General features: G+C 38.0%; 1 protein-coding gene and 1 pseudogene across 5 annotated transcripts in view; both read right to left on the bottom strand.

Annotated features, from left to right (window-relative positions):
• Window positions 1-10,924: 10,924 nt before the first annotated feature.
• On the bottom strand, window positions 10,925-11,794 carry LOC118722735 (annotated as a pseudogene).
• Window positions 11,795-16,738: 4,944 nt separating this feature from the next.
• The window catches only part of UBR1 (ubiquitin protein ligase E3 component n-recognin 1), a 134,995-nt gene continuing 124,471 nt past the window's right edge, over window positions 16,739-27,262 (bottom strand). For all 5 annotated transcript variants that reach the window (XM_036444518.2, XM_036444507.2, XM_036444529.2 and 2 more), the window contains 3 exons: window positions 23,580-23,750; window positions 21,787-21,888; window positions 16,739-20,255 (listed from right to left, as the gene is read on the bottom strand). In XM_036444518.2, coding sequence (XP_036300411.1) covers window positions 20,114-20,255; window positions 21,787-21,888; window positions 23,580-23,750 — 415 coding nt within the window. In that variant the 3' untranslated portion in view covers window positions 16,739-20,113. The remainder of the gene's footprint in view (window positions 20,256-21,786; window positions 21,889-23,579; window positions 23,751-27,262) is intronic.

Below are 27,262 nucleotides of genomic sequence, written 5' to 3'. Positions count from 1 at the left end.
ACCCACCCGCCGCGTCGGTTGGCTGGTCCCATTGCCTGTCAGGAAGGGGGGCGGAGACTCGGGCCGGGAGCGTCTCCGCCCCCCACCGGAGAATTGCCGCTATCTTCAGGTTTGCCTGAGAGGACGAGTTGCCGGGAAGGGAGCATCACAATAGCAGCGCGCCTGCGCGGGAATTCTGGGGCTTGTAGTTCCAGCCTCAACCGCGGCTCCCCGCGGCCGGAGCCGAGGGGGAGGGCTTCTGAGACTGGTGATTGGAGCGCGGCGGCGTCCTGTAACCTGCGTGGTGGTTCTATAAATGCGTGGGTGTGAGCCTAGGATTGGGCTTTTCGGAAGAAAATCGGGAATGTTTTTGTCACGTTACGAGTTTGCATCCTCCGGGAAAGGAGGGCCCCGCACCGGAGGCCCTGCCGGGCCACTGGCTCAGAACCAGAGCTGCCCGGGTCTGGCCAATGGACGCTGTCCCCAGACTCGCCTAACGAACCACGCGAAACGAGTCGCCGGTGGGTACCGGAGGCGTGGAAAGCCTAAGGTAGAAGGAGGGAAGGAGACCGAGAACCGGGCAAAGAATGCCAGCCTGGAGCCCGGAGTACCTGACGGTTTGCACAAAACCCACGAGGAATGAGATCTCATTCCGTTTGAGACACCACTTTAGCCAAAGGTGCAGAGGGCAGCCCCCTGTGGACCAGTTATAAGGATTCAAGGGAGCCCCTCGAAGACTTTCAAAGAAAACTGAAGAGGGCCAAGCAATGAAGCTGGGTGGGATACATTTGTATTCTGGTGTCGTCAAGTTACCCAAAACTAGAAAAGCAATTCGTGACAGAACCAAAACTCAGGTCTCTTAAACCTCCCGTGCCCAATGATTTTTGGTTGATTGGTTTAATAATCACAATGACTCCCAGGATTTACCATGGACTGAAACGATGCAATGAATTTTGAGCTGCATTTAACTTTAAATCTCTTTCTTCAATCAAGTGATATTATGATCAAAGCCATTAAGGAATATAAACGGGTTTGATCATGTAGACAAAATTTAACACTGAAGAAAAACAAAAGAAAAAATGTAAAAGGGTTAAATATGAATCCTGTATTAAATCTCACAATGGTTTACAGAATCTGTTTCTCCTTATTGAGGAAATGCCACAGTCTCTTAGCATTCTTTAAAAACAGCAGGCACCTCTACTGTCTGACATGTCTAGATCCTTGGGTAAAAAGCAGGACAAAATGTACCTTAAAAGCTATTGATGTCAGGTGAGCTTGGCTCTGCGTTTGAGCGTAGGCCCAGGAACCAAGAGGTCACGACCCCTTTGATTCCCAGTCAGGGCACATACCCGGGTTGCAGGCTCAATCTCCAATAAGGGGGTGTGCAGGAGGCAGCCAATCGGTGATTCTCTCTCATTGATGTTTCTATCTCCCTCCCTCCCTTTTCTCTGAAATTAATGAAAATATATTTTTTTAAAAAGCTATTGATGATGCAGCTCCTCTTGTTCTATTCAAACTTAAAGAAGTTGCCAAATTGTTGTGTCGCATCCTTCTCCCCCCCCTGCCCCAATTGAAACCACAAGTTCCTTTTCCATTCCTTTGTCTAACAGAATAGTCACTTCTGAGTATTGGAGGGGCAAGTAATTTGAATGGGAAAGGATTAGAGTTTCTATAAATACTTTTCCTTAAATTAAAGAAGTTTGGAAGGAGGGGAGGAGTCCAGGTTCAGTGACATGCCTAGCAATATTTTAAATAGCTATTCTCTATTTGAAGGGAATATTTTTCACTCACTTAGCAAATATGGTACATTGTGTCTTCTTCAAGCTAGCCAGATATATCACTGCTATTATGGGTTAGGGTTTTAATGAATTCATTCACAGGACTATTATTGTTTCTTTTAAATGAGTCACAGGTACAGCTAGATTCTTTAAATCAGTGTTTCCCAAAGTGTGGTACTCGTACCCCCGGGGGTACGGGAAGAGTTTGGTGGGGGTACGCGTTGCACCGGAGTTTGGTGGGAATATGCACTGCACAGTGCTTAGCTGAGCCTAATACATCCTTTTTTCTTTTCTTTTCTTTTTTTCTTTTTTTTTTTTTTTTTTTTTTGATGAGGGGTACTCAGCATTACGAAAATTATAGAAGGGGTACACATATGTCAAAAGTTTGGGAAACACTGCTCTAAATGATGGAAAGATGATTGTCCTTCTGATTGTTGTTTTATGGCCAACTCCCATATGCAAATCCATGAAGGGTAAGAGTATGTGAGAGACAGTCCAGTAGCTATATGTCAAGAGAGTCTTTAAAAGTGCAGTGCAGAGGGGAGTGTTCTGTGATTAGTATCTTGAGAACAGAGCAACAGTGTATCTCAGGATAGAAGAGTGTAAGGATGAACGTTCAGTGAAAGCTAATGCCACTGCCAAAACCGGTTTGGCTCAGTGGATAGAGTGTAGGTCTACAGACTGAAGGGTCCCAGGTTTGATTCCGGTCCATGTACCTTGGTTGCAGGCACATCCTTGGTAGGGGGTGTGCAAGAGGCAGCTGATCGATGTCTTTCATCAATGTTTCTAACTCTCTAACCCTCTCCCTTCCTCTCTGTAAAAAATCAAAAAAAAATTTTTTTTTAAAGTTAATGCCACTAAAGTAGGAATCCTGGGATACTGGACTGGCCAGGAGAAAAGCTTCCCAGGCCTCCCTTTTCCTCTGATGCTTTATTGATCTGCTCTAAGGTATATTCATTTAGTTAGGCTAAATGGAAAGGTACTATTTATTGAAGAGCTGGTACTGGAATTCAGGAATCCTCTTTGAAATATATACATACAATAGTCCCTCCCATAATGAATTGGGCTGACCAGTGTAACCAGAATGTTTTTTCACAAATTATGATGTGTAAATTCCAAGGCTAGGTGACAAAAGACTTTGCAGCTTCCACTTTATGCTCTCCTGGATCACTTACTTAGAGAGAAGCCAGTTGCCATAACATGGGGACACTCAAGCAGCCCCTTGCACGGGCACCTGGCAAGGAACACAGGCATTAAACCAATGAATCAGCACATCTTGCCCGCCGTGTTAGTGAGCCATTCTTGGAGTTAGACCCTCCAACCCATGCCATGTGAAAGAAACCCTGAGCCAGAGTCACCCACCTAAGCCACTCCCAAAATCCAGACCTACAGAAACTATGTGATAATATAAATACATGTTTACTGTTGCTGTAAGCATTAAGTTTTGGGGGCAATTTGTCCTGCAGCATTGATAATAAAGATTTGCACACCAACAAAGGGATGATTCAAACAAGGGATGTGTGCCCTAGATAACTGAGTCTGAAAGAATGATACTCTGATCCTGGGATCAGTCTTAGAGCGTATTCAGATCTCTACTGAATGAGCCAAGTTCAGATTTATACTGAGTTTGAACACAGCAACAAAGCCCCTTTCAACACAGCTTTTCTCCTAGCACAGAATAAAGAACACACTGGAGAATTCCTTTCTCCTCTCCCTTTTCCTCTATTTGTGGCCTCTTCCACCCATTTTTAGATTTTTCCATCTCTCTCTTTGAAAGCAAATCTCATGTGGTACATCTGAAATTAGTATGTTGCATGTCTATAGCTTAATTTTTAAAATCTCAGAATTGATCATTTTATTTTTATTATTTAAATATACAATATATTTTTACTGATTCCAGAGAGAGGAAGGGAGAGGGAGAGAGACAGAAACATCAATGATGAGAGAGAATTATGGACCGGCTGCCTCCTATATGTTCCCTACTGGGAATTAAGCCTGTAACCTGGCATGTGCCCTTGACCTGAATCGAACCCAGGACGCTTCATTCCACAGGCCAACAGTCTATCCACTGAGCCAAAGTGGCTAGGGCAAGAATTGTACATTTTAAATGGGTGGATTGTATGGTATGTAACATATCTCAATAAAGCTGTTTTTAAAAATTGCACAGTCCTTTGAAACATGAAACTCAATAGAGGACTGGTTTTCCAGTGCTTTCAGAAACCATCAAACAGTCCTGTTTTTAAATTTTTCATCAATTTAACTAGTTTCTATTTGAATACTACTTAATCTATTAAACAAACTTTCTATGCCAACTACTCTGTGGACATTGGGAAAACAAATATGAATAAAGTCAGTCCCTCTCCTTAAGGGTTTCACAATGGCTTAACAAACATGCAAATCCTATTACAATACGCAGCAGTAACTGCTATAATAGAGGCGTATTATGTAACATATATGGATGCTCTGGAACGGCTCAGTAAACTATAGTCCGCAGGCCAAATCCTCGGTGTCCTCTGAGTACTTGACCTCTTTTGACAGAAAAGCATTCACACCAAATATATCAACTACTTCAAGTATTCATGTTTTTTTTTTTTTTTTAAACTTCACCCTTTATTTCTAATAAAAGACATTTCAGAGAAACGGGGTGTGGGCAGTAATCTCAATTTGGGGTATATGAGTCTATTGTCTTAACCTATTGAATATCAATTTGTGTTATTATTAAAATACAACATAATATCAGTGAAGATGAAGACTGATTAGAACTAAAGTTAGAAAATAAAAGTTTGCATTGACAAAAGTATTTCTAATTATCATTATTTCTTTTTTTTCTTTTCTATATATATTTTATTGATTTTTTACAGAGAGGAAGAGAGAGGCATAGTTAGAAACATCGATGAGAGAGAAACATCGATCAGCTGCCTCTTGAACACTCCCCGCTGGGGATGTGCATGCAACCAAGGTACATGCCCTTGACTGAATCGATCCCGACACCCTTCAGTCCACAGGCCGATGCTCCATCCTCTGAGCCAAACTGGTTTCGGCAAGTTATCATTATTTCTTGACCTATGTCCTACTCATGCCCTTTTTGTGAAATACAGAACAAACTATACTCTTAAACATTAACTTTTTGCAAATTTTATTCTATTAGAAAATGAATTATATACATATGTGCTCTTTTAAGTTTCATCTTTGTTACAAAGTCATCTGTTAACATAGCATGCTTGTATACTCACGATTTTCAAATGGGAACTAGTGAGGTGACATTCTGTTGTGTGCCTGCCACAGTCTGGCAAAAGTTCGGCAATTTTCTGGTTCAGGGATTACCTACTCCAAACTGGACATCTTTGTGATTTTCAGGCTTTTCTGCCTGGAAGACTAATTAGATGGCAAAGCTTATAGCGCACCCTGGTGATCATAATATTCCACTGCTGGCTGTATTGAAATAAAACAGAAGGTCTCTTCTATATTGTCTTATTAATCAAAGAAAACTATCCAGTGACTAATTTTTAAATACTTTTTAGAGACCTGATGATGAATATGACAAAACAATATTTAAATATTTTTTCTGGTGGTATTTTGGCATTGTATGCTCTACAAAATAAAATATATATGCAGATGGCAAGGTACTATGTATAATCTATGGAGGATTCAAGAAATGTAAGATGTGTTTATGAGATAGGATACTTTGAATTATAGTTTTTGTGTGTATATGTCATTTCTATAAGCTACAGAGGGATAATTTTTATACTGTATTTTTCTATACTTTCTTCACTGTGAATATTTATTAAATAACATGTTGCAAAAGTACTAATAAATACAAAAATACAAGTGTCCTCATACTTTGTATTAACTTCCAAGTGCTATTAAGACTTCTGGGTTTGTCTTTTTCTGCATATTAAGGTGATTATGTATTGCTCTCTGATTTCCTTTAATTCTTACCCAGAAACATAACATAAAGAGAGATTGTATAAAAACAACAAAGAAAGAAATCGTCCAGTGTGGAGGACTCAGAAGACAGAGAAGAGAGAAAAAGTCTAATAAATATAGCTTAGAGATGGCAACAATAGTATAGAACTAGACACTGGGCTTTTTAGTTTCCCAGGCCAGTCTGTCTTATATGCAGCATTCAGATAGAGTCCCTGCCTTTTCTTAGTACTGCATCCCATTGTGTGTCAGCCGTTAAGCTTGCTCTGGTTAACTCAAGGTTGCAGGTAAATGTTAGATGTCTAAATCCAGTTGAAAATGACATCTAGCCTATCTATCCTTATTCCTCTTTCCTAGTAAATTGAAACTTTGTTGTTTAGGCTCACACAGATTTCCAAAAAATAAATTTCTAGAAAAAATACAAATCTTAAAACTTTAATTTTCATGTACTGAAATAGGAAGTTTGGAAATAGACTCAAATACATTTGATATATTATAAAAGTGGCTTCTCAAATAGGACCAAGATGGATCTTTATAGAATTTGTGTTTAGATAACCAAACAGCCATTTGAAAAATATCATAAAATTGGACCACAGGCAAATAAACTCCAAATGGATCAGAGATCTAAGTGGAAAATATGAAATAATAAAAGAAGAAAAACATGGATTAATTTTTTTAAACCTGGTTGTAATGTAAGAAGATTTATAACTCTGACCCCAAATCCAGACATAATGGGGAAAAAAAAAAGATAAAAATTTCAACTACAGCCCTAGGAAGTTTGGTTCAGTGGATAGAGTGTTGGCCTGCAGACCAAGGTTCCCAGGTTCGATTCTGTCAAGGGCATGTACAGGCTCCTCCCTCCCTGGGCCCTAGTTGGGGTTCATGCAGGAGGCAATCAATCGATGTGTTGCTCTCACATCAATGTTTCTATCTTTCCCTTTCTCTTCCACTCTCTCTAAAAATTAATGAAAAAATATTCTTGGATGAGGATTTACAAAAAAATTTTTTTTTTCAACTACAAAAACTTTAAAGATAAAGTCAAAATTACTAACAAAAAATTCAGGATGTATGTCACATAATGAGGTAATATCTTGAATACATTAAAAACTCTTTAAAAATCAAGGGGAATAAAAACCAATAGGAAAAATGGGCAGAAAACAACACACCCAATATATGGCTAAAATTAAAAAGACTGACAGCATCAAATGTTTATGAATATGCGGAGTAAGCAGAACTCTCATACATTGGTGGTTGGGATATAAAAAGGTACATTCACATTAGGAATTAAGATGTGAAAATATATGTACCGTATTATCCAGTGATTTGACTTCTAGATATTTACCCAAGAGAAATAAAATTCTGTATTCAAGATCCCTTGCTTTTTTTTAGTTTCTAGCAGTTGCTCGTATCCCTTGGCTCTTGGTCCCTTTCCCGGTTGTTAAAGTCAAGAAATAGCTGTAAACTCCTGTGGTTTGTGGCATTGTTTCAGGAAAGCCCCGGGGGGCTCAGGCTGCCTGTCCCAATGTCCAATAAAGAAGGCAGGATTGAATCATATAAGGCATTTATTGAGAAGGCCAGCCAACCAAGAGGACAGGGAGCTTAGAAGCATCCAAAACCTGTCTTGACAGTAAGGTGCAGGGGACAGGATTATAAGGGAAAATGGGTTGGGGTGACGTTGGGAACAGAATGCAATTGCATGCAGACCTGGATGTCAGCAGATGCCAACCATTGTTCTTGGTTGTCAGGCAATGAGATGATGGCTTGTGGGGTCAGCCTGGTCATGCTCAGCAGTCCCGCTTGCGTGTTGGGTTCAGTATATATTGTCTGCAGTTGAATCACCTATTCAGGATCAAAGGGAGTATGCAGGAGCACTGGCTCGAGAAATGAAACTTAGAAAAGAAAAAAATAATAACCTTCTATTCCCACACGTATACATATTTCAGAATTTCAAACGAATATGATTATCTTTCAGATGAACTTGGGTGCTCTATTAGATTATAAATTCCCTCTATCATTATTTTTGCTAAGAATTATAACCAAATTTTAAAAAATTTAAATCAGGCTTATTTTGATGCTTTGAATTGTTGCTTTGACTTCATGCCATTTTGTACATTGGACAGTAATTGTGTTGGTCTTTTTCAAATTATAAAGCTCTACTTTGCAGAAGTCAACTTATTAACCTTTTCACAATGCCTTTCCTAGAGTCATGTACACACAATAAAGAGAAAATGGCAAGAACCCAGAAGTAAACAAATGCAGTGTGGTGATGCCCCCTACCTTTACACTATTACAATTCACCAGGTGGTAAGCCCTCATAGTCCATAAAACTGAGTTCTAGTATCTCTCTTTTGTCATTTAATCCTGGCCCTAAATAGAATCAATGACTTTCATGGACAAAATCCACAAGGAAGAGCATACAGAGCAAGAAGGCAATAGGGCAAGCTTGAAACCTGGAGAAAAGTAATCATTCAAAAGGCAGATAGTTAGACAGGATTCAAAAGAGACCAATGGATTGGGCAACTGGAACTGCATGAAAGCATTCCTGGTCGAGCTCAAGACTCACTGCTCCATGTCCCTCGCAGCACTGGTTACTTCTGCCCTGATGCTCCTCTGGAAAGGATCTTAGAACTGTTTGGTTTGTTCTTAGCTGCCTCTCATCTGCTCTTTCCCGACAGGAAAAACCCTAGTTGCCTCTTATAAAAAACGTCAGGAGAATCTGGCAGACCATCTTCTTTATTTCTGATTTTATAGGTTTGTGTTGGTGCTTGTTTGTTTAACAGGAAATGCATTTACATGGTTCCATATTCAAAAGGTACCAAAAATGGGCGCTGGCCAGGTAGCTCTGTTGGCTACAGAGTTGACTGGATGTACCAAGGTTGTGAGTTTGACCCCTGGTCAGGTCTAAGAATTATAACCAAAGAATCAACCAATGAATGCATAACATAAGTGGAGCAACAAATCGACATCTGTCTCTCTCTTCCTACCCCCTCTAAAAGTCAATAAAGAGGAAAAAAAATAAAGCTACCAAAATCATCCACACCAGTATGAAAGTTGGATAATGAATCAGGCTGATAGAAAAAACAACAACACACTGATTCCTTTAAAATATGGTATTGGAGGAGAACGCTATGGACTCCATCAGAAAGACAAATAGGTCCTAGTGCAAATTAAGCCATAAATATCACTAGAGGCAAAAACAATAAAACTAAAACTGCCCTACTTTGGGCACATCGTGAGAAGGCAAGGTTCCTTAGAAGAGGCAATAATGCTGGGGAAAATAGAAGGCAGCAGGAAAAAGGAAGACAAAATATAAGGGCGACTCCCCTTAAAAGAAGCCTGAGGCATGAGTCTACTCATAGGAGCTGTTGAGGTCAGGACATTGTGGACAACACTCATTCACAGAGTCTCCAGGAGTTGGAACTAACTCAATGGCACATCACACACACACACACACACACACACACACACACACACACACACACATGATATATTGTAGAGTAAGCCTCTTTCTCCTCATGTCTTCCAGTCACTCAATTCCCCTCCTCCAGTAGGTTTCTTGGGTACTTGCTTATGCATGTGCAAGCAAATACTGCTACACATCCTTTTTCTTTACATAAAGAGCAAGCAGCAATGTTCTGCAACTTTCTTTTTTCATTAATAATATTTTTTTTAAATAAGCTGCTTTTTTTTTTTTTTTTTTTTTTTTTTTGCCTGGCTGCCATGGCTCAGTAGTTGAGCATCGGCCTATGAACCAGGAGGTCATGGTTTGATTCCAGTGTGGAATGTTCAGGAGGCAGCCAATCAATAATTCTCTATCATCATTCATGCTTCTATCTTTCCCTTCCTATCCCTTCCTCTCTGAAATTAATAAAAATATATTAAAAATCACACAAAAGACTATTTTTTGGAATAGTTTTTTGTTTACAGAAAAATTGAGAATGTAGTGCAAAGAGTTCCCATATACCATCTTACCCAGTTTCTCCTATTATTAATGGCATACATTTATATGTTCCACTTGTTATAATTAAGAAAATAATATTGATACACTGGCATTAATTAAGTCCATAGTTTATTCAGATTTCCTTAGTTTTTGCCTAATATATTTTTCTGTTCTAGAATCCCATCCAAAATACTGCATTACATTTACATGTCATGTTTTCTTAAGGTTCCCATGACTATGGCAACCTTGTTTTTGATGACTTTGACAGTTTTGAGGAGTATTGGTCAAGTATTTTGTAGGATGCTCCTCTACTGGAATTTGTCTTTTTTGTTTTTTACTAGATTGGGGTTAAGGCTTAAATGGAAAAAAAGTGCCATTTTCATTGCATCACAGCAAGGATACATGCCACCAACATGATTTATCACCATAGATATTGACCTTGATCACCTGGCTGAAATAGGGTTTGTCAGTCTCCTCCATGGCAAATTTATTCTCCCCCTCCCTCCTTTCCTACTGATTTCTTTGGAATAAAGTCAATATCTCAGCCTATATTTGAGTGGAGACGAAATTTTAAAAATTTATTTTTACAAATTGGCTAAAAGTCAGAGTATCACTGGTTGCAAAGGAAGAGAGTTTTCTGGGAAAACTTACTTGGAGCCATGTTTTAGAGGCTCCTGCATTTCAGAGCCACTGAAAGGTTTTGACCATGCATTGCTACTGAGGAGCCACTGTATCAATTCTCCAATTATCAGATCTGTGCTTTAGGGAGATTAAATGTATGACAACATGCAGAATTCAAGAAAGTAAGAAACTAAAGGCAAGAATACTAACATGGAGGCTGTTTGCAACTGTTCTGGTGAAGTGTGAGAGGAGCCTGAAGTCAGGTGATGATAGTAAGGTTCAGGGTATAATTTTTTTTTAAATAAAAAGAATTGTATTTACTTAGAAGCATTCAGAATGTCAACAAAACAGCTGCAACTTTTTTTTTTTGTTGTTGCAATTACAGAGTGGTATTCAGTAAACAGAACAATTATTTCGTATAAGCTGCATCAGAGACAACTGAAGATGAAAAAACTACCATCCCCATATATAACTAATTTGTGCTGTGCACCAAGAACCTGCTTTAAATTTCCATGTCAATTTACAACCCCCATACTGTACCAGGCAAGGTTAGTGGCTATTGAAAATACCACCAGGACAGGGCTATCTAAAGACACATTCAGTAGTGTGTTAACTATACAAAAAAAAAAAAAAAAAAAAAAAAAAAGACACTGTACAGTTTAAAAACAAATCTTACACACCCTTACATTTCAATTTTTTTCTTTAAAAGGAGTGAGTTGTGCACAGGGGGGTTAAATGCTTTATAGACAAGAAAAAGAAAACTGGGCTAGAATCAACTTATTCATCATCATCATCTTCTTCTTCATCACATTCTTCATCTTCCTCCTCCTCTTCCTCCTCATCATCTTCCTCATCTTCTTCCTCTTCCTTCTTTTTCTTGCTTGTTTCAGCCTTGACAACTCTCTTTTGGCAGCACAGGCTTTCCTTTAGGCAGCAATCTCCTTTCCATATTTCTCCTTCAGCTTAGCAGCCTTCTTTTCATGAGGCTGCTTGTCATCTGCAGCTTCTTTGCAGCATCACCAATGGATAGGCCAGGATGCTCTCCTTTGATTTTTGGGTGATACTCAGAACAAAACAAGAAAAAGGCCAAAGGAGGCCTCTTGGGTGCATTGGGATCCTTGAATTTCTTTTTTGTTTCCCCTTTAGGAGGAATATAAGTTTTCATTTCTCTCTCATAACGAGCCTTGTCCGCCTTTGCCATGTCTTCAAATTTTCCTTTCTCCTTAGCAGACCTCTCTGAGCACTTCTTATTATAGATAACTCGGAGCACTTCTTAGAAAACTCTGAGAAGTTGACTGAAGCATCTGGGTGCTTCTTCTTGTGTTCCTTCCAGCAAGTTTGCACAAAGAAAGCATACGATGACATTTTGCCTCTCGGCTTCTTGGGATCTCCTTTGCCCATGTTTAATTACTTTCCCTCGGTGAGCACACAGTCACCCCGTGCCCGGCCGGCTCGCACTTGCCCCGGCGCTGTCTCTATGGAGCTCAATGCACTGCAATGGCTGTGAGTGCGGGAGCCAGACGCAGCCTCCTCACTCTCTCCGCTCTGTAACCCAGGGTATAATTTGAAGAAACAATGAGATTTGGCACATTTGGCAACTGAGTTATTGTGGAAGGAGGAGTAAAAAATAATTTAGATGTCAAAACTGCATGACTTGGACAATGGTGGTAACTTTAATAGAAAGAGAAGAGAGGACAAACTGGTTTGGGTCAGAGGATGAGTTTGATTTTAGAGTCTGTGAGCTTGAAGATCCAGGAACACTATCAGGTAAAAAGTTGGAAATGTAAGTCTGAGGCCAAGTTGATTTGAAAATTTGTCGCCTAGAGATGGAATCAAAGTTGTGGGAAATGCTACGAAGTGTGGCATTTACTACCCTGTTTCCCTGAAAATAAGACCTAGCACATGGAAAGATAAGACATCCCCTGAAAATAAGACCTAGCGCAACTTTGGGAGAAAAAAATTAATATAAGACACTGTCTTATTTTCGGGGAAACAGGGTAGTACTAAGGATGAAGGGAGGACTCAGGTCAAAAAAAGAAGAGAGACCAAGAGTAAAGGAGGCAGTTCAGGCTATTGAGGCTTTGTCAGTTACAGCAAAGGGAGTTACATTCTCCAAGTCACCTGCTTTTGTCTTTTTGTATAACTCAATTGAAATTTTCTGCTTTTGTCACCTTCTTTTCTGCTTGATATATTTGCATATTTTTATCGATTGGTTTACTAAAATTAACATTGATGTAGACTTAGTGGAGACAGACATATTTTATCTTTTAAAAATCAATTTTATTCTTCATTCCAATTGCTGTTTTCCTAGCTTAGGTTACCGCTTCTTATCTACATCACTTCAGAAGCCTTCTAACTGGTCTTCCTTCTAGTCTTCCATGGTGACATTTCCCCCCTTTACTGTAGCCAGAGAGCTCTTTTTAAATGCAAACTGGACCACATTATCCATCTATGAAAAGTTCCTCATTTCCTCTTTAGCAGCATTTACAAAGCTCTTTTTATGATCATTAACCACTCTTGCCATTAAGTTGCCACACACTTTACTCCAGCCCATGCTGTAAGAGGAGAAAAAAAGGTGTAAATACTGAAAGGAAAGATATTATCTATCTACACAGAATATCCTAAAAACATCTAAAGAAAAAGTATTAAATTTAATGAGATAGCCAGTTTGCTCAGTGGACTGAAGGGTCCTGGGTTCAATTCCAATTAAAAGCACATGCCAGGGTTGTGGGCTTGATCCCAGTGGGGGGTGTACAGGAGGCAGTGCATTCTCTCTCATCATTGATGTTCCTCCCCCTTCTCTCTCTCCTTCTCCCTTCCTCTCTGAGATCAATAGATCTTTCTTTAAGAAAGAAAGAAAGAAAAAGAATGCACTGGTTCTACACTGAAATGTTAAAAGGAAACATTTATAAAAAAAATTTAATGAGACAATGAACTATATACCTACCAAAATGGCTACAATTAAAAAGACAGATAATAACAAGTGTTGACAACAATATGGAGCAAGTTGAAATTTGGGAAAATATTTGACAACTTCTTAAAAGTTAAACAGCCGTTCATACATATGTATAATGCATATATGTCACAATATAAATATATTTACACACACATATATATACAACATGTGGCAAAAGTAGGCTTACAGTTGTGAGTATGCAAAATCGTTTATTCTTGTATTATTATTTACTCATTCCTGTATTATTTTCCATCTGAACTGTAAATCTCCTTTTGCCCCCTCCTATATATACACATACACAGTCTCCAAAAGTGACAAATGCATATTGTCTACAATAAAATACTTGTATAAAAATGTTCTTTATTGATATATAGCTGAAAATTAGAAAAAATCCACATGTCTATTAATATGTATTTATATAGTTGAATACTACTTAGCAATATAAGGAAATAGCTTCTGGTTCATACAACAATACAGATGAATCTCACAGGCAAAAGAATCTGAAAATAAAGAGTACATATTGTATGATACTATGTATGGATATACTGGTATGTGCACAAAGTGTGAAAACCTTTGCATTACATGTTCATGCTCACCAAAAAGCATCTATTATAGAAGAGGTACTAAACAGTCAAGTAATCAAAATAACTCAGACATTAGCATCCTTTGGCAGCTGACACAATAGAAACATGAATGGATGGAGGTTAATCATAAGCCCCAAAACATGGACTTGCACTTACGAAGACTCTTAGTTCTACTGCCACCTTTGAATGTCCATCCTGCCGGCAACAGAGTCCACTGCTCTGGCAGTATTTCATAGAGCATTGTTCTTTAAAGAGATCAGCCAGCTGCTTGGTAGCAAGTTGACCACACTAGGATGCTCCTATCCTAAGAGAGTCAGTGCTTTATTTTCCTAAGATTAGATACCTATTCATGGTATGAGTTTGCCCACAGAGCTTCAGGTAGTATCACTGTCTGGGGGCTTACAGAGTACCTATTCTGCTAACATGGAATTCCACACAAGATAGCATACAATCAGGGAACCTACTTCCCAGGTAAGGAGGTGCAGGAGTGGGCCCATGACTATGAGATACACTGGTCATATTGCACACTGCAGTTTTCAGGAGAGGCTGAGCCGACAGAATGCTGGAATGGCCTGTGGCAGGGGCGATTGAAGTGTCAGCTTAGAGGCTATGCTCTGTGAGGGTGGCGTGCCATCATCCAGGATGCAGTATATGCACTGAATCAAAAAACTTTACATGCTGCTATGTATCCAATAGAAGAATATCTGGGATGGAACCAAGGAGTAGCAAGTCTAATTCCCAATGACTCCCTGGAGGACTCTGCTTCCTGTTCCTGCAACTCTGGTTCTTCAGGGTTGGAAGTCATGGTTCCTAAGAAGCTCACTCTTGCTAAGGGACACAGCAAGAATTCTACTGACTAGAAACTATGGTACAGCCTGGGTCTTTTGGACTTCATGTAAGCAGTGACTAGAAAGCAAGAGGAGTCACTATTTTAGCAGAGGTAATTGACACAGATCAGCAAAGGAGGTTAGAGCTACTGTTAAAGACAGGGAAGAACATTTGTGAAATTTATATGATCTACTTCATTACCCAGTCTCTTTTCATTTGTGTGCGGCCCTTCTCCAGAAGCTGAACCCTGAATTGGAATTCTTTCTACGCGGGCCGTGAAAGAGAGTCCTATACCTGTGCCCAGTGGTGACTGAATGGATTAGTACAGCAACTTAAACCTTTTGTACTCCCAAAACTGTCTCAATATCAGCTTACTATAGGACCCAACTAACACAATGATTATGTTGTTTGGGTCGACTATATCCTTATTAATTTTTTGTTCACTTTATCTATCAAGGTTTGGTAGATGTTTGCTAGAGTCTCCTTTATTAATGTGTCTATTTATCCTGTGGTTTTGCTTGATCAAAGTCCTCAGTTTGCACGGTTCTTATATGCAAGATTTTCAATGAGTATATTTTATTAAGTTAACATTAGTTCATCAACAGCACAGTTAATATTTCACTTACAGTGGTATATTAACTGTAATTGCATAAAATGCGACCTTTACTGCTAGTTCTTCAGTCTACAAATCATTAAATAACAGATGTGTGTCATGATCAGCGACCAATTATGGCACTTCTTTTCAAGTCCATTGGTGATGGACTTTGCACATGTTATTCAGCTTAGGGACAGAAGTATCATTGTATTGTCTCCTTATCTCCCAGTGATAAACCCATGTGACATTTTACAAGAATGGGTCATTAATAGAGGAAATAAGCCAACAAAGATAAAAGTGCAGCAAATAAATTAAACTAATAATGCTGGAAGTGAAACGTGGGTCAGATATAAATGGTATAGATGTTAGAGAAGAAACAGCTAACTGTGGAACTGTCAGCACACTGCTCACTGCTATTTGAGAGAGACTAGCTATGCAGAGAAACTTAGTGAAGACAAAATAAATAATTGGTTATGATGAATGGCTCAGAAGAAATGACACTGGCAAAAAAAAACCCTTCACATTAAAGGAACTCTTGGAAACATTTCACTACATTGAAAGCACAGAGGATGAAATGTTGGAAGCTGATTCAAACTTAGAAATATGACAATTTGCCAAGGCATAGAAAGATGCTCACTCTGTATCATAACTTATACAAAGAGAAGCAGGCAAGCACTCTTATTTTTCTTGCTAATTAAAAACAAATAAAACACTTTAATTTTCAATGTTTCAGTTATAAATTACATTGTGCTAAATAAACATTTATTATTTTCATTTCACTCTTTATTTATAAATGACAGTAAATTTTCAACCAAAAAATTTTTAAAGCAGGCTTTCTTTTATTATTTTTTAAAGTATTTTTTTTTTTTCATTGATTACAGAGAAGGGAGAGGGAGAGATAGAAACATCAGTGAGGGAAAATCATTGATTGGCTGCTTCCTGCAAGCCACACACTGGGGATCGAGCCTGCAACCTGGATACATACCTGGACCAGGAATTTAACCGTGACCTCCTAGGTCAGAGGTCTATGATCAACCACTAAGCCACACTAGCCAGGCTTAACCAAAAATTTTGAAGGCTATAGAACAATAGTAATCTTTTCCCTTGCTTATTACAATTGCTTGCCACATTTGCATTATTCACTCCTGTACAAAGTAAAGGACTGCATCTATTTGGTTTCAGTTTTCCACATCTTCACCAACATGTTATTGTTTGTCTTTTCAATAATAGCCAACCTAGAAGGTAGGTGTGAAATGGTATTTCATTGTGGTTTTATTTGCACTTTTTTAATGATTAATAATGTTGAACATCCTCTTATATAGTTAACAATTTATCTTTTCTGGAGAAAAATTATGCAAATCTTTTGCCCATTTAAAATTGGGTTTAATGTCTTTATTTTCCACCTGAATCTATTTGTTGCTCACCAGATATTTTCCTAAATAGGTGAATTAACCCATTTAAATTGATAAATTGGTCTAGATTTATACTGTTTTACTATGTAGTCTATTTTCTTGGCTTTCCCCCTCACTTTTGGTATTGTATTGTAGTTCTAGTTGAAACTTTATACTAATATCTTTATATAATGCTCTTAATATTATCTTTAAAAACTGTCTGTTGCTTTCCTAACATGATTGGAAATAGAACCGGTGTCCACTGGTTCATGGGTTGACCACTGAGCCACAATGCTGGGCTGTACAGTGCTGCTTTACATAGTTGTCTCCCCACAGGGTGTGCTACTCAAAGGGATGTATAGGTTTACTTATCAGATATTTAAATAGAAATATTCTATTTTTAAACTGACTTTTTAAAATCTCCATTTTAGGACAATGTACTTAGGGCATTAGTGCAGTATTGCATGAATATAGAAATACATAATGCATGTTTAAAACTTATTTACTGATGGAATGTATGGGTTACAAAGCTTGGAGACCATTACACTAAAAACCTATGTCTTTTAAAAAAATATTTTTATTGATTTCAGAGAGGAAGGGAGGGGGAGAGATAGAAACATCAGTGATGAGAGAATCATTGATTAGCTGCCTCCTGCATGCCCCCTACTGGGGATCAAGCCTGCAACCTGGCATGTGTCCTTGATTGGAATCAAACCCGGGACCTTTCAGTCTGCAGGTCAACGCTCTATCCACTGAGCCAAACAGGCTAGGGGAATACCTATGTCTTTTAAAGAGTTTGTTTGGGTTCTGGCTGGGTGGCTCAGTTGGGTGTAGTATCGTCCTGTTTACCAAAAGGTTGCAGGTTCAATTCTCAGTCAGGGCACATATCTAGGTTGATAGATGTTTCTCTCTCACACTGGTGTTTCTTTCTCTCCCTTTCTCTCTAAAATCAATAAAAAACATATGCTCGGGTGAGGATTAAAAATAAATTTTGTCTGGGCTGACAAGGATAACTTTTAACTAGAGCTCATTTCTAGGTATAGATTTTTATACTTCAAACCCTATCCCCAAACGTAAGAAGTCCCTTTTTTTCCTTTTAAATATACACATATAAGATATTTTATTTCAAAAAGCACAAGAACATTATACAAGTTTTAAATTTACATTTTGCAATAAAAGATATCAATATAAGCATTATTTGTATAATTTCATCATGGATGGAATTTGAAACAGTGGTATAAACATGTTGCAGTCACTAAATATAGATCATCACAGTGAACCAAATGCATAGTTGTTATGAAATGACAAATGACCACTAAAGGATGAACTCACAGCCCATACACCAACATAATAAATTAATTATACAGATATATTTTTTCCTTTACTGCATCATGAAAACTCCTCCTGACCCCTCACGCCAAACATTAGAAAAACACAGTTTTGGAGTTACCTTGTTGAACTAGTTCTTCCACATTCTACACTAATAAAAATAAAGCGACCTTTTGTTAATTTTTAAAGTAAATTTCATAAGCATGATTAAATTGTTTGCAATGATGAAGGCAAACCACTAAGGTATTTGAATATAATTAGAAATCCCTTGGGCTGGGGGCAGCACTGAGACATATGTTCATCTATAGTACAGAGATCTGAACCTAACTCAGGAAGTGGAACTCAATATGAAATAGGTTCTTTGGCAATAAAGGTCTGACTGGCTGATGTGGGAGAGTCCTTCTGGCAGCTTGAAAGCTTACCCCAGAATTTTTGAAGTGAATATAAAAAGACTAGAAATTTAAAGTCAGTTTATCTTTGCTAAACTGAGGCCAATTAGGGCAGAAGTCAGCATCTTCTGTTGACTATCCTGGCTCAGACTTCCCAGTCGGCCAATCCATTCCACACAGTCACATAAGAAATAAAAGGAAATGTTCTAATCACTCAATCATACTGGTAAATTTGACAAACTGCATACTGAATTTTCTGATCCTCACCTATCAATATTACAAATTGTTCAGTAAAGTTTAATCAATTTTCTGATACCTTCTCAATAATTATTCAAGTAGATTGTGATTCTGATGCCTATTCATGCCAATTACTTAATGCAAAATCCACCTTTACATAGAAATACAAAAAAAAAAATCTGCCCCCAAATGTTCATCATCAATCACTTCACATATTTTTATTTGCTTGCCTTTGCTGAGCACTAATAAAGTAGGAAAACATTTACACACACATGTGACACTAGTCACTAAAGGCAAAATATGATTTTTGAATGCATCTTTCAAACTCCTAACATTACTTCACATACAACAGAAGCTAAAATGGAAGATTTCAATTTATCTTCTGTTTGCTGTTTTACATCACAAGTTCTTGATAAAAGTTAACATTTGCACAGATTTTAGAGAGCTTGGTTATTTATAAACAAGATGGCTCAACCACAGCATGTTATAACAGGACACAGACTATTGATCACATGGCTTTTTTGGTTGTTTGTACTAGTCATAAAAATCAGTTTATGAAAAGGTTACACACAGATAACAAATGATTAGTCTTTTATAAAGACATAGGAAGTTGCAGAATCGGCTTCAATTTGATTGTCCTAATTTACAGCTGTCATGCTCTGTTCACTGAGGGAATTTTCCTTTCTTCATTCTATAGTAGTTTACATCAGAACTGCATCAGATTTCTAAGAATCAAATAGGATGGTACCACATCACGAGTTAAGTGAACTCATTTTTGAAACTTGTCTTTGGAAAATGGAAAGTAAAATTTCAAAACTCAACAAAGATATTAGTGGTCAGAGGTGAGGATTATAGATAGACTCTGTCCCATTAGGGATGAATAATGAATGCACTATCCTAATACTGGCAGAAATTTGCCTTAGAAGTGGCAACTCAGTCCATATAGAGATTTCATTTAATTTCTAACTGAAACAGTAAGTAGCACTTTAGGGTATTCTCTTAAAAAGAGAAATGACTAAAAATTTACTTTTTTGGGAAACTTTCTCAATTACAGAATTTTCCAACTGAATGGTTTCTGCAATTCCTCTTTAGCTGTAAGAAGAAAATCTTGTCAGTGATCCAATGCTAGCTAAACTAAATCAGGGGTGGGGACCACCAATAACAAAATTTTATATTTAACTAATATATAATAATGTCCACAGTTGCTTGCTGTGACTTCATTGATCAGGGAGATGAAATGAAATGGGACAGATTAGAGAGGGAAATAAGTTTTCTGGATATATTAGCAGAATCAGACACTTGGGGTGACGAAGCATTTCTTTAGTGTTCTAGACCATAGAACAGATTAGCTTATGCTCTTCTTTTCCTTCAAGCATATGTTCACTAATTGAAAGCAATACTCCAATAAGGAATATTTTATTGATTTATGTGAATCTGGACACAACTGGACAAGGAGCAAAAGACCCTCCAACCCTTCTCCAGCCCTCCGAAAAGTCTCCATAATTTTGAATCAGTCTTCATTATAGTCTTCATTCGTGATTGTTCCAAGGCAGAGTTGGACTTCATAATGACTGCCAGTTGAATCCAAATAACATCTGATTCGTTTCCTGGCTCCTAGCAATCTCTTCTATTATGCAGTGTTGTTGCCACACCAAATGGAGCTTCCGATACCTCTCATGACACAAATGAAGGGGGTTGCCCCTCCTTCAGGGAAAAAAACAAAAACCAACAACATGTAAGTTTGATCAAATAACTGCCACACTTTATTGCCTAAATTAGCTTGAGTTGTTTTTTGAGCTGGGAGGAATCACCAAGTTAGGGTTTTAAAAGGGATATTTTCGCTTCACCTTTGATGGCTAAGAACTTTGATAGAAATTTACTCCTTGATTATTCTGAAAATAGTTATACCATGAGCACTTTGGGACCTCATTTAAATGACCAACAAGGTTTATAATTTGAAGCAGCTTTTTTTTAGGTGGTTAGTCTGAGTGGAGCTCTAATTGGCTTTTTGGATTCATCAGCTTTGATTTCTGATCTTTGCATAGTAAAGGTTAGATTTGAGTTGTAACACGAAGCCCTCAAATTATATTCTGCTCCTCAGAAATATTTGGTTATAGCTGTCCTTATGAGACAACAAATTTGCTGTGATTAGCACACATTTAAATCAAATTACTCCACAACAATTCTAATGGTTGCACAGTTTGTAACACTATGTTAACAACTAATCCAAAATGACTTAAAGTTTGGCTGTTGCCAATAATGGATAACTGTGAGATTCTCATTTCTGAAGCACTCAAGTATCTCAGCTAGTTGGGTATTTTTCAACTGACTAATTTTAAAATTCTGCTTCTTTGCACCTTTTTGGAACAAATCAGATCTCTTATCCTCAGTCACAACTTTCACAACTCAGATTTTTTTTTTTAAATCTTCACTCGAGGGTATTTTTCCATTGATTTTTTAGGGAGAGTGAAAAAGAGAGGGAAAGATCAATGTGAGAGAAACACATTGATTGGTTGCCTCCTGCACAATCCCCGACAGGGCCCAGGCTGGGGAGAAGCCTGCAACCAAGTATGTGCCCTTGACAAGAATCCAACCTGGGAGCCTTAGGTGGGCAGGCCGATGCTCTATCTACTAAGCCAAAATGGCTAGGGCTTTCTCAGATTTTTAAAATCCAAAGAATATCTCTGCAGGTCAAATGCTGTCACAATAAAAATAAATCTCTGTATGATAAAAGAAGTTCCAAATCCCAACTAGTAAGCCTGTTCATTCCAAGTATTATTTAAAAAAATCCCACAATTTCAATTAAACAAAGAGACAATTTATTGTATGGAGATCAATCTTTATCTGTGTGTACTTTTGTAATCATTGTGCCTTATTTCCTCTTTCTCATACATCATGAACAGTCCTCCAATACCTAATACCAGGAATGATATAGAAAAATTCAGATTCTAAGTATTTTGCTTTGCTAAAGCAAAGAAGGCTGGTATAGCTGACTAATAAAAAATTTCAAGTATTGAAATGGAAACAATGAATATCCATTTTAGTCTGAAGCCCTTCACTAGACATTCCAGATTTCTTTCTTTTACATATTAGTGTCAATTAAATCTAATTAATGATGAAGAATAGTTGATTAAAATGAACAGTGCATGCAAACATTAGGACAGTTGGTATCTTAAAAATTTTGGGGAAGTGTTACCTTTAATGTCACTAAATTTAAATTAAAAAAATCTCTTACTTCAGGCCAGGATCTGTTTCACCATATTCATCCAAGTAAGGAGCTGGATAGGCACAGCCTCTGGCTTTACCTTCAACTAAGACCACTCTGCATTCTCTGATTCTGAAGGACAAAACAACCAACGGGAAATATTAAGTGCATGTGTGCAAATGATAGGTACAGCCAATATCTGTTAGGAATTCAGTATAAAGACAATTATACATAAACAGATATACCATGCTTTGTCTAGATAAAGAGAACAAACATTACAGTATCTGTTAAAGCTATGAGAGAGGATCACTGGATTTAGAGACATGGGATCAGTAACACGTTATAGGTACCTTAGGAAATGGTGATTGGAATAGTTTCTGTTATGTTTCCTGACCTATGAACTGGAGCGGGGAGAACGCTAAACAGAAGAAAAGCACCACATCTCCCAGTCTGATAACGTCAGGCCAGAAAGGTCATCTAGGTAAGTGTCAACCCTTTTCTGGTTTGAACCAACCTCCAACAGTGCCACTTTGAAGGTACTTGGGACTCTTGCAGCAGAGAAATGGAGACACACAGAGGTGATAAGTACTATAGAGAGAAATTATAAAATAATCTAGGGTTTACTTGCTGTAGGTTTCCTAGAAGAAGAAAATAAGTGTTGGGGTTTGGATTCCACACTGTCAATCCCCTCATCTAACTGATGCCTACAGTGATTACATAGGCCACAGGCAGTGAGATATTAGTGCTTATATAAACAAAAACTATATTACATGGGGAAATTGGAAAGAAAAAGGACAAGCATCCTTCTGAATTTTATCTCACAAGAGCAACTTGTACTCTCATAAATGACTATTGTCCTACTCTCAGTTTTCTTCTGAGAGAACCAGGGAAAACATGGTTGGTTGATAGAGGAAATGAAGAATATGAAAATATTCAAAGGACAACCTAAAGTAACTATTTACATATACTCTAAAAATATAAGTTTTAGGAATCTAAATTCTTTCACTATATCTGAGTATTACACAATTCCAGAGTAATCAATACAAAGTCTCCCTTCCTCTCTTTTAAAATACATATATTTTAAAAGAGAGGAAGGGAGAGGGAGAGTCAGAAATATTAATGAGAAAGAAACATTAATCAGCTGCCTCCTGCACACCCCCTATTGGGGATGTGCCTGCAACCAAGGTACATGCCCTTGACCAGAATTGAACCTGGGACCCTTGAATCCAAACCGGTCAGGGCCAAAGTCTGTTATATTTAAGATTTTCCATAAATAATCAATCTGAACAGCATCCTACTTAAATTTTTTTTTAATCTCAATTGTTTAAAGTATTACAGATGTCCCCCTTTTCCCTCACTGACCCCCCAGCCCCACTCCAAACACCCCTATAGGACAGAATTCTACTTTAAAATTTTTTATTTTTTTACTACTTATTTTGTAACTAGAGGCCTGGTGCATGACATTTGTGTACTAAGGGGGGATCCTGTAACCACTGCTGCGCTCGCCAGCAGAGCCTGGCTTCTGGCTGAGCAGCACTCTCCCCCGTGGGAGCACACTGATCATCAGGGGGCAGCTACTGTGTTGAGCGTCTGCCCCCTGGTGGTCAGTGCACGTCATAGCGACCAGTTGTTCAGCCATTCTGTTAATATGCGTATTATGGTTTTATTATATAGGATATCTTCTTGAATGCAATCTCATGTGAATAACTGGTCTCTAACTTCTGATATAATTTCCTATCAACAAACTGTTGCCATAATGGCCTCCAGATTGAATCCAAATTCCCTAAATTCATTATGAAGCTTTCAGATCACACACTACTCACTTCAGGAAAATGCAGACTCCAGCTCCACAGTGAAGTGCATGAAAAATGCAAGCTCCAACCTCTTCCCCATTCACTGTTTCTTGGCAGCAAATGTTCTGAGAACACAGTATAGTCCCACAGAAAAGACAAAGGACAGGGTTCTTTCGCTCATCATCTGCAGACCGTGGGCACCTCAAAAGGGAAGGAAACATTTGGTATAGTAGAGAAACCAAAAAAAGCATGATATATCTAGTTAGCATGAAACATGTTCCCATCACTGGCTGCTTTGCAGCGAAGAAAGATCTTAAAAGACAGGGGAACATTTAATTGTATGATTGCTCTTTAATACTTTCCCCTAAGAAGACTTAACAAAAACAAAATCTTCTGATTAATCCATAGTAAGAAAATTTATTATTATAGTATTCTGATAATTCTTATAAAGTTTGACAATTAAATATGCCTTGAGAATAAGATTTATTATACTATAGAATCCAGTCTTTATCTGACATGACCAATTTATAGTCAATGGCCTACTCTTGATTCATGTTTAGTCAAGCTTGTGTCCTGTTAAATCATAACTTCAGTAAGGGTTCAAACACATTCCCCCCCCCCCCCCCCCCCATTTCTGAGATTTTTAGGATTGAAATGAGAGACTGCAGTCTTTGAGTTGATGTTCCTTTCCATCTGGAAACACAGAGTTTTAGGAAGAAAAAAGTGATAGAGTTGACATACTTGAACCAAATAGTACTTTGAGATCCAATCATTCTATATAGTGGCATGGTACAGCCTTGCTATAATGCCCCCAGAGGGAGCATCACTTTTCAAATTAAAGTGATAATGGTTTTCTTTTAAAAAGGAGCTTCAGCCGAAACCGGTTTGGCTCAATGGATGGAGCGTCGGCTTGGGGACTGAGAGGTCCCGGGTTCGATTCCGGTCAGGGGCATGTACCTTGGTTGCTGGCATGTCCCCAGTGGGGGGTGTGCAAGAAGCAGCTGATCGATGACTCTCTCTCATTGATGTTTCTAACTCTCTATCTCTCTCCCTTCCTCTCTGTACAAAATCAATAAAATATATTTTAAAAAAATAAAAATAAAATAAAAAGGAGCTTCACATGCTTCTATCTCTGTGTACACTGAACATAATGGAAACATAAAGAATTCCTTAATTTGGGCAGAATAAGAAAACAAAACAACAGGAGAGATCCAGCAGGGCTCTCTGTCTAATAGGAGCAAAAGGGACTCTGCACATAGGTCTTCCATTCCTGTCTCCTGTAGGTGACAGAGCTGCTTCCACTTCCAGGGGGTCGCTCCAGAACATAATCAGAGCTCTTTTTTTTTTTTGATAAAGCCAACATCTTCTTTCACTTTAACACAGGATGGCTGAATCTGAGTCACTAGCTATCTATTTTATAGAGAAAAACAGCTGAAATATAATAACAGAGCGACCACATTACACTAAAGATGGCTCAGTCTTAACGTAGACTAGTGGTGGCAATAAAACTGGAAGAAATCATTTCATCTTTACTTGAAACCAGTAAGTAAGAATATCATCCAGGAGGATCTTCATTGTGATTAATGACTAACACTCTTTTCAGAATTTCCTAAGAGCTAACAGCATGATACCGTGTTTCCCCGAAAATAAGACCTAGTGCATGGGAAGATAAGACATCCCCTGAAAATAAGACCTAGCGCAACTTTGGGAGAAAAAATTAATATAAGACACTGTCTTATTTTTGAGGAAACAGGGTAGATACCTTTTAGTGCCTCGGAGATAATATCTATTCACTGAGCTTTAGGATAGCAATCCAGTCCTAAGATTAGGAAGTCATTGAACTTAAACTGGATGTAATTTTTGAAATCATCTAGCTAATTTTTTGAATGCTGAGAGATGAAATGAATCAACCACTTCTTTCGTTGGCTGACCTTAATCTTCATGAGACAAGCATCACGGAGCCAACACCAAGAGCAATTCTATCTGGGAGCAGAGCCTCGACTATAAACTGCCTGAGCCCTGGGTGGGCCTTTTAAACCTCCTGGCTTCATGGCTCAAAGCATTCCTTATCCATTTTTGTAGGGCAGTAATTCACAAATTGGGCCAAAGAAAGGCTCTTTAAGCTCTCAAAATGTTCCTAGACAGCAATCCTTTATTTTGTTCCTTCAAATGACAGCAAGTTATTTAACACATGATTAAGGATTACTAATCATCATCTTATACAGTAACTGGTATTCTTAAAACAAAATTAAATAGTTGTGTTTAGTGTGAGTTCTAATTTAAGTTTACTAAAAAGTTTGGCTGCAGGATAATGATTAGTAACATTACAAAACTCCTAAAGAAATTTGGAATTCTGCAATTTGGAAAAAAGATGCCTTATTACCAGTATATCATCCATAAAGTGTTGAATGGGCTTTGACTTTCAGACTATCAAGATTCTTGCCTTGTAATTACAAGTCACTGCTAGTTTCATGTCATCATTATCAATCTAGTTTGCTATGGGTGGTAGTCTGATGCCAATTGAATGCCAAGGATACATAATTGCATCAATAGGAATTTTGGCTTATTATTTTCAAGACATGCTGTGCTGTGATTAAAATATGAAATATTCACATACCAATGGCTAAAGCAGATATGAATATAATTTCTCCGCTCAGTGAGTGGTGTTCTACTTGTGAATTTATGCTACTCAAGTAATTTACATCATATTATAGCAAGTTAAGTGTAAAACAAAAATTATTAAATTTAGAGGATATTGTTTTATCATAGAGAATCATGTTTAAGCTCATATTGTTCTCTTACAAAAGTAACTAACAGGTAATTCACCAATGGTATTAGTAATGAGTAGAATATAATCTGTTTATTTTGCTTCTCACCAGTTCCAACATCCAGTGCTTTTTAAAATTTTATTTGGAAGTGATTAAGTGAAAAGAAAGAAGAAGATAAAGTTTAAGAAACACTGCTCTAGAGTAGTGTTTAATCTGACTGAGGTAGAGGGGTATGGTACTAAAAAAGGCTAAGGGGATATACTCCCTCTTTCCCTTATCCAGGCTTGAACTTGAGTTACAATGCTATTATCTATTTTACTGTTATAATGGGATTCTATAAAGATTTTGTGTGGTTTTTTTTTTGGGGGGGGAGGGAATCTTCAGTGTTTTTTCAGTGAATCAATGTGGTCACCGCACTATAATGCATGTAAAATTGTTTAAAGATAGATGAATAAACAATGATTCTTACAATGGGGGAGGGAAGAAGAGAGGGAGAGAGAGGGGGGTGGGGAGAGCTCTTGTAGCTTTAAAAGAAATTGAGAAGGGATGTCATAGAAGATGGGGCAGCAGGGCACTCTAGGAATCAGTTCCTCTACTGAAACAACTATTGATCTGGCAAGTATTGACTGAAGCAACTATTCTGGAACTCTGGAGTGTAGATGAATACTCGCAGTGTCCAGGGGAGTACTGGACAAAGAAAGACACTGGCAACTTTCAGCAAATTGTAGCATTTTGTGTAGTGACTAGCATCCCCTACCTCCCAGGCCTATAGCTGGTAGCTACGGGGGTGGCTGGCGGCAATCCTGATGGGGCTACTGAGCGGGCAATAGGAAACTCATCCTCAAAAATCAGGGTTGTATATTCTGCATGATAATTCATTGCGCGGTTGGACACATAAATTGGTCATTGTTTCAACCACCATGGGATGAATTATCTTCTTAGGCA

Source organism: Pipistrellus kuhlii, unplaced genomic scaffold (genome assembly GCF_014108245.1).
Source record: "Pipistrellus kuhlii isolate mPipKuh1 unplaced genomic scaffold, mPipKuh1.p scaffold_m20_p_1, whole genome shotgun sequence".
NCBI classification, from domain to species: domain Eukaryota; kingdom Metazoa; phylum Chordata; class Mammalia; order Chiroptera; family Vespertilionidae; genus Pipistrellus; species Pipistrellus kuhlii.
Note: the sequence above shows the minus strand (reverse complement) of the source record. Positions and strands in the feature narration are given on the sequence as shown.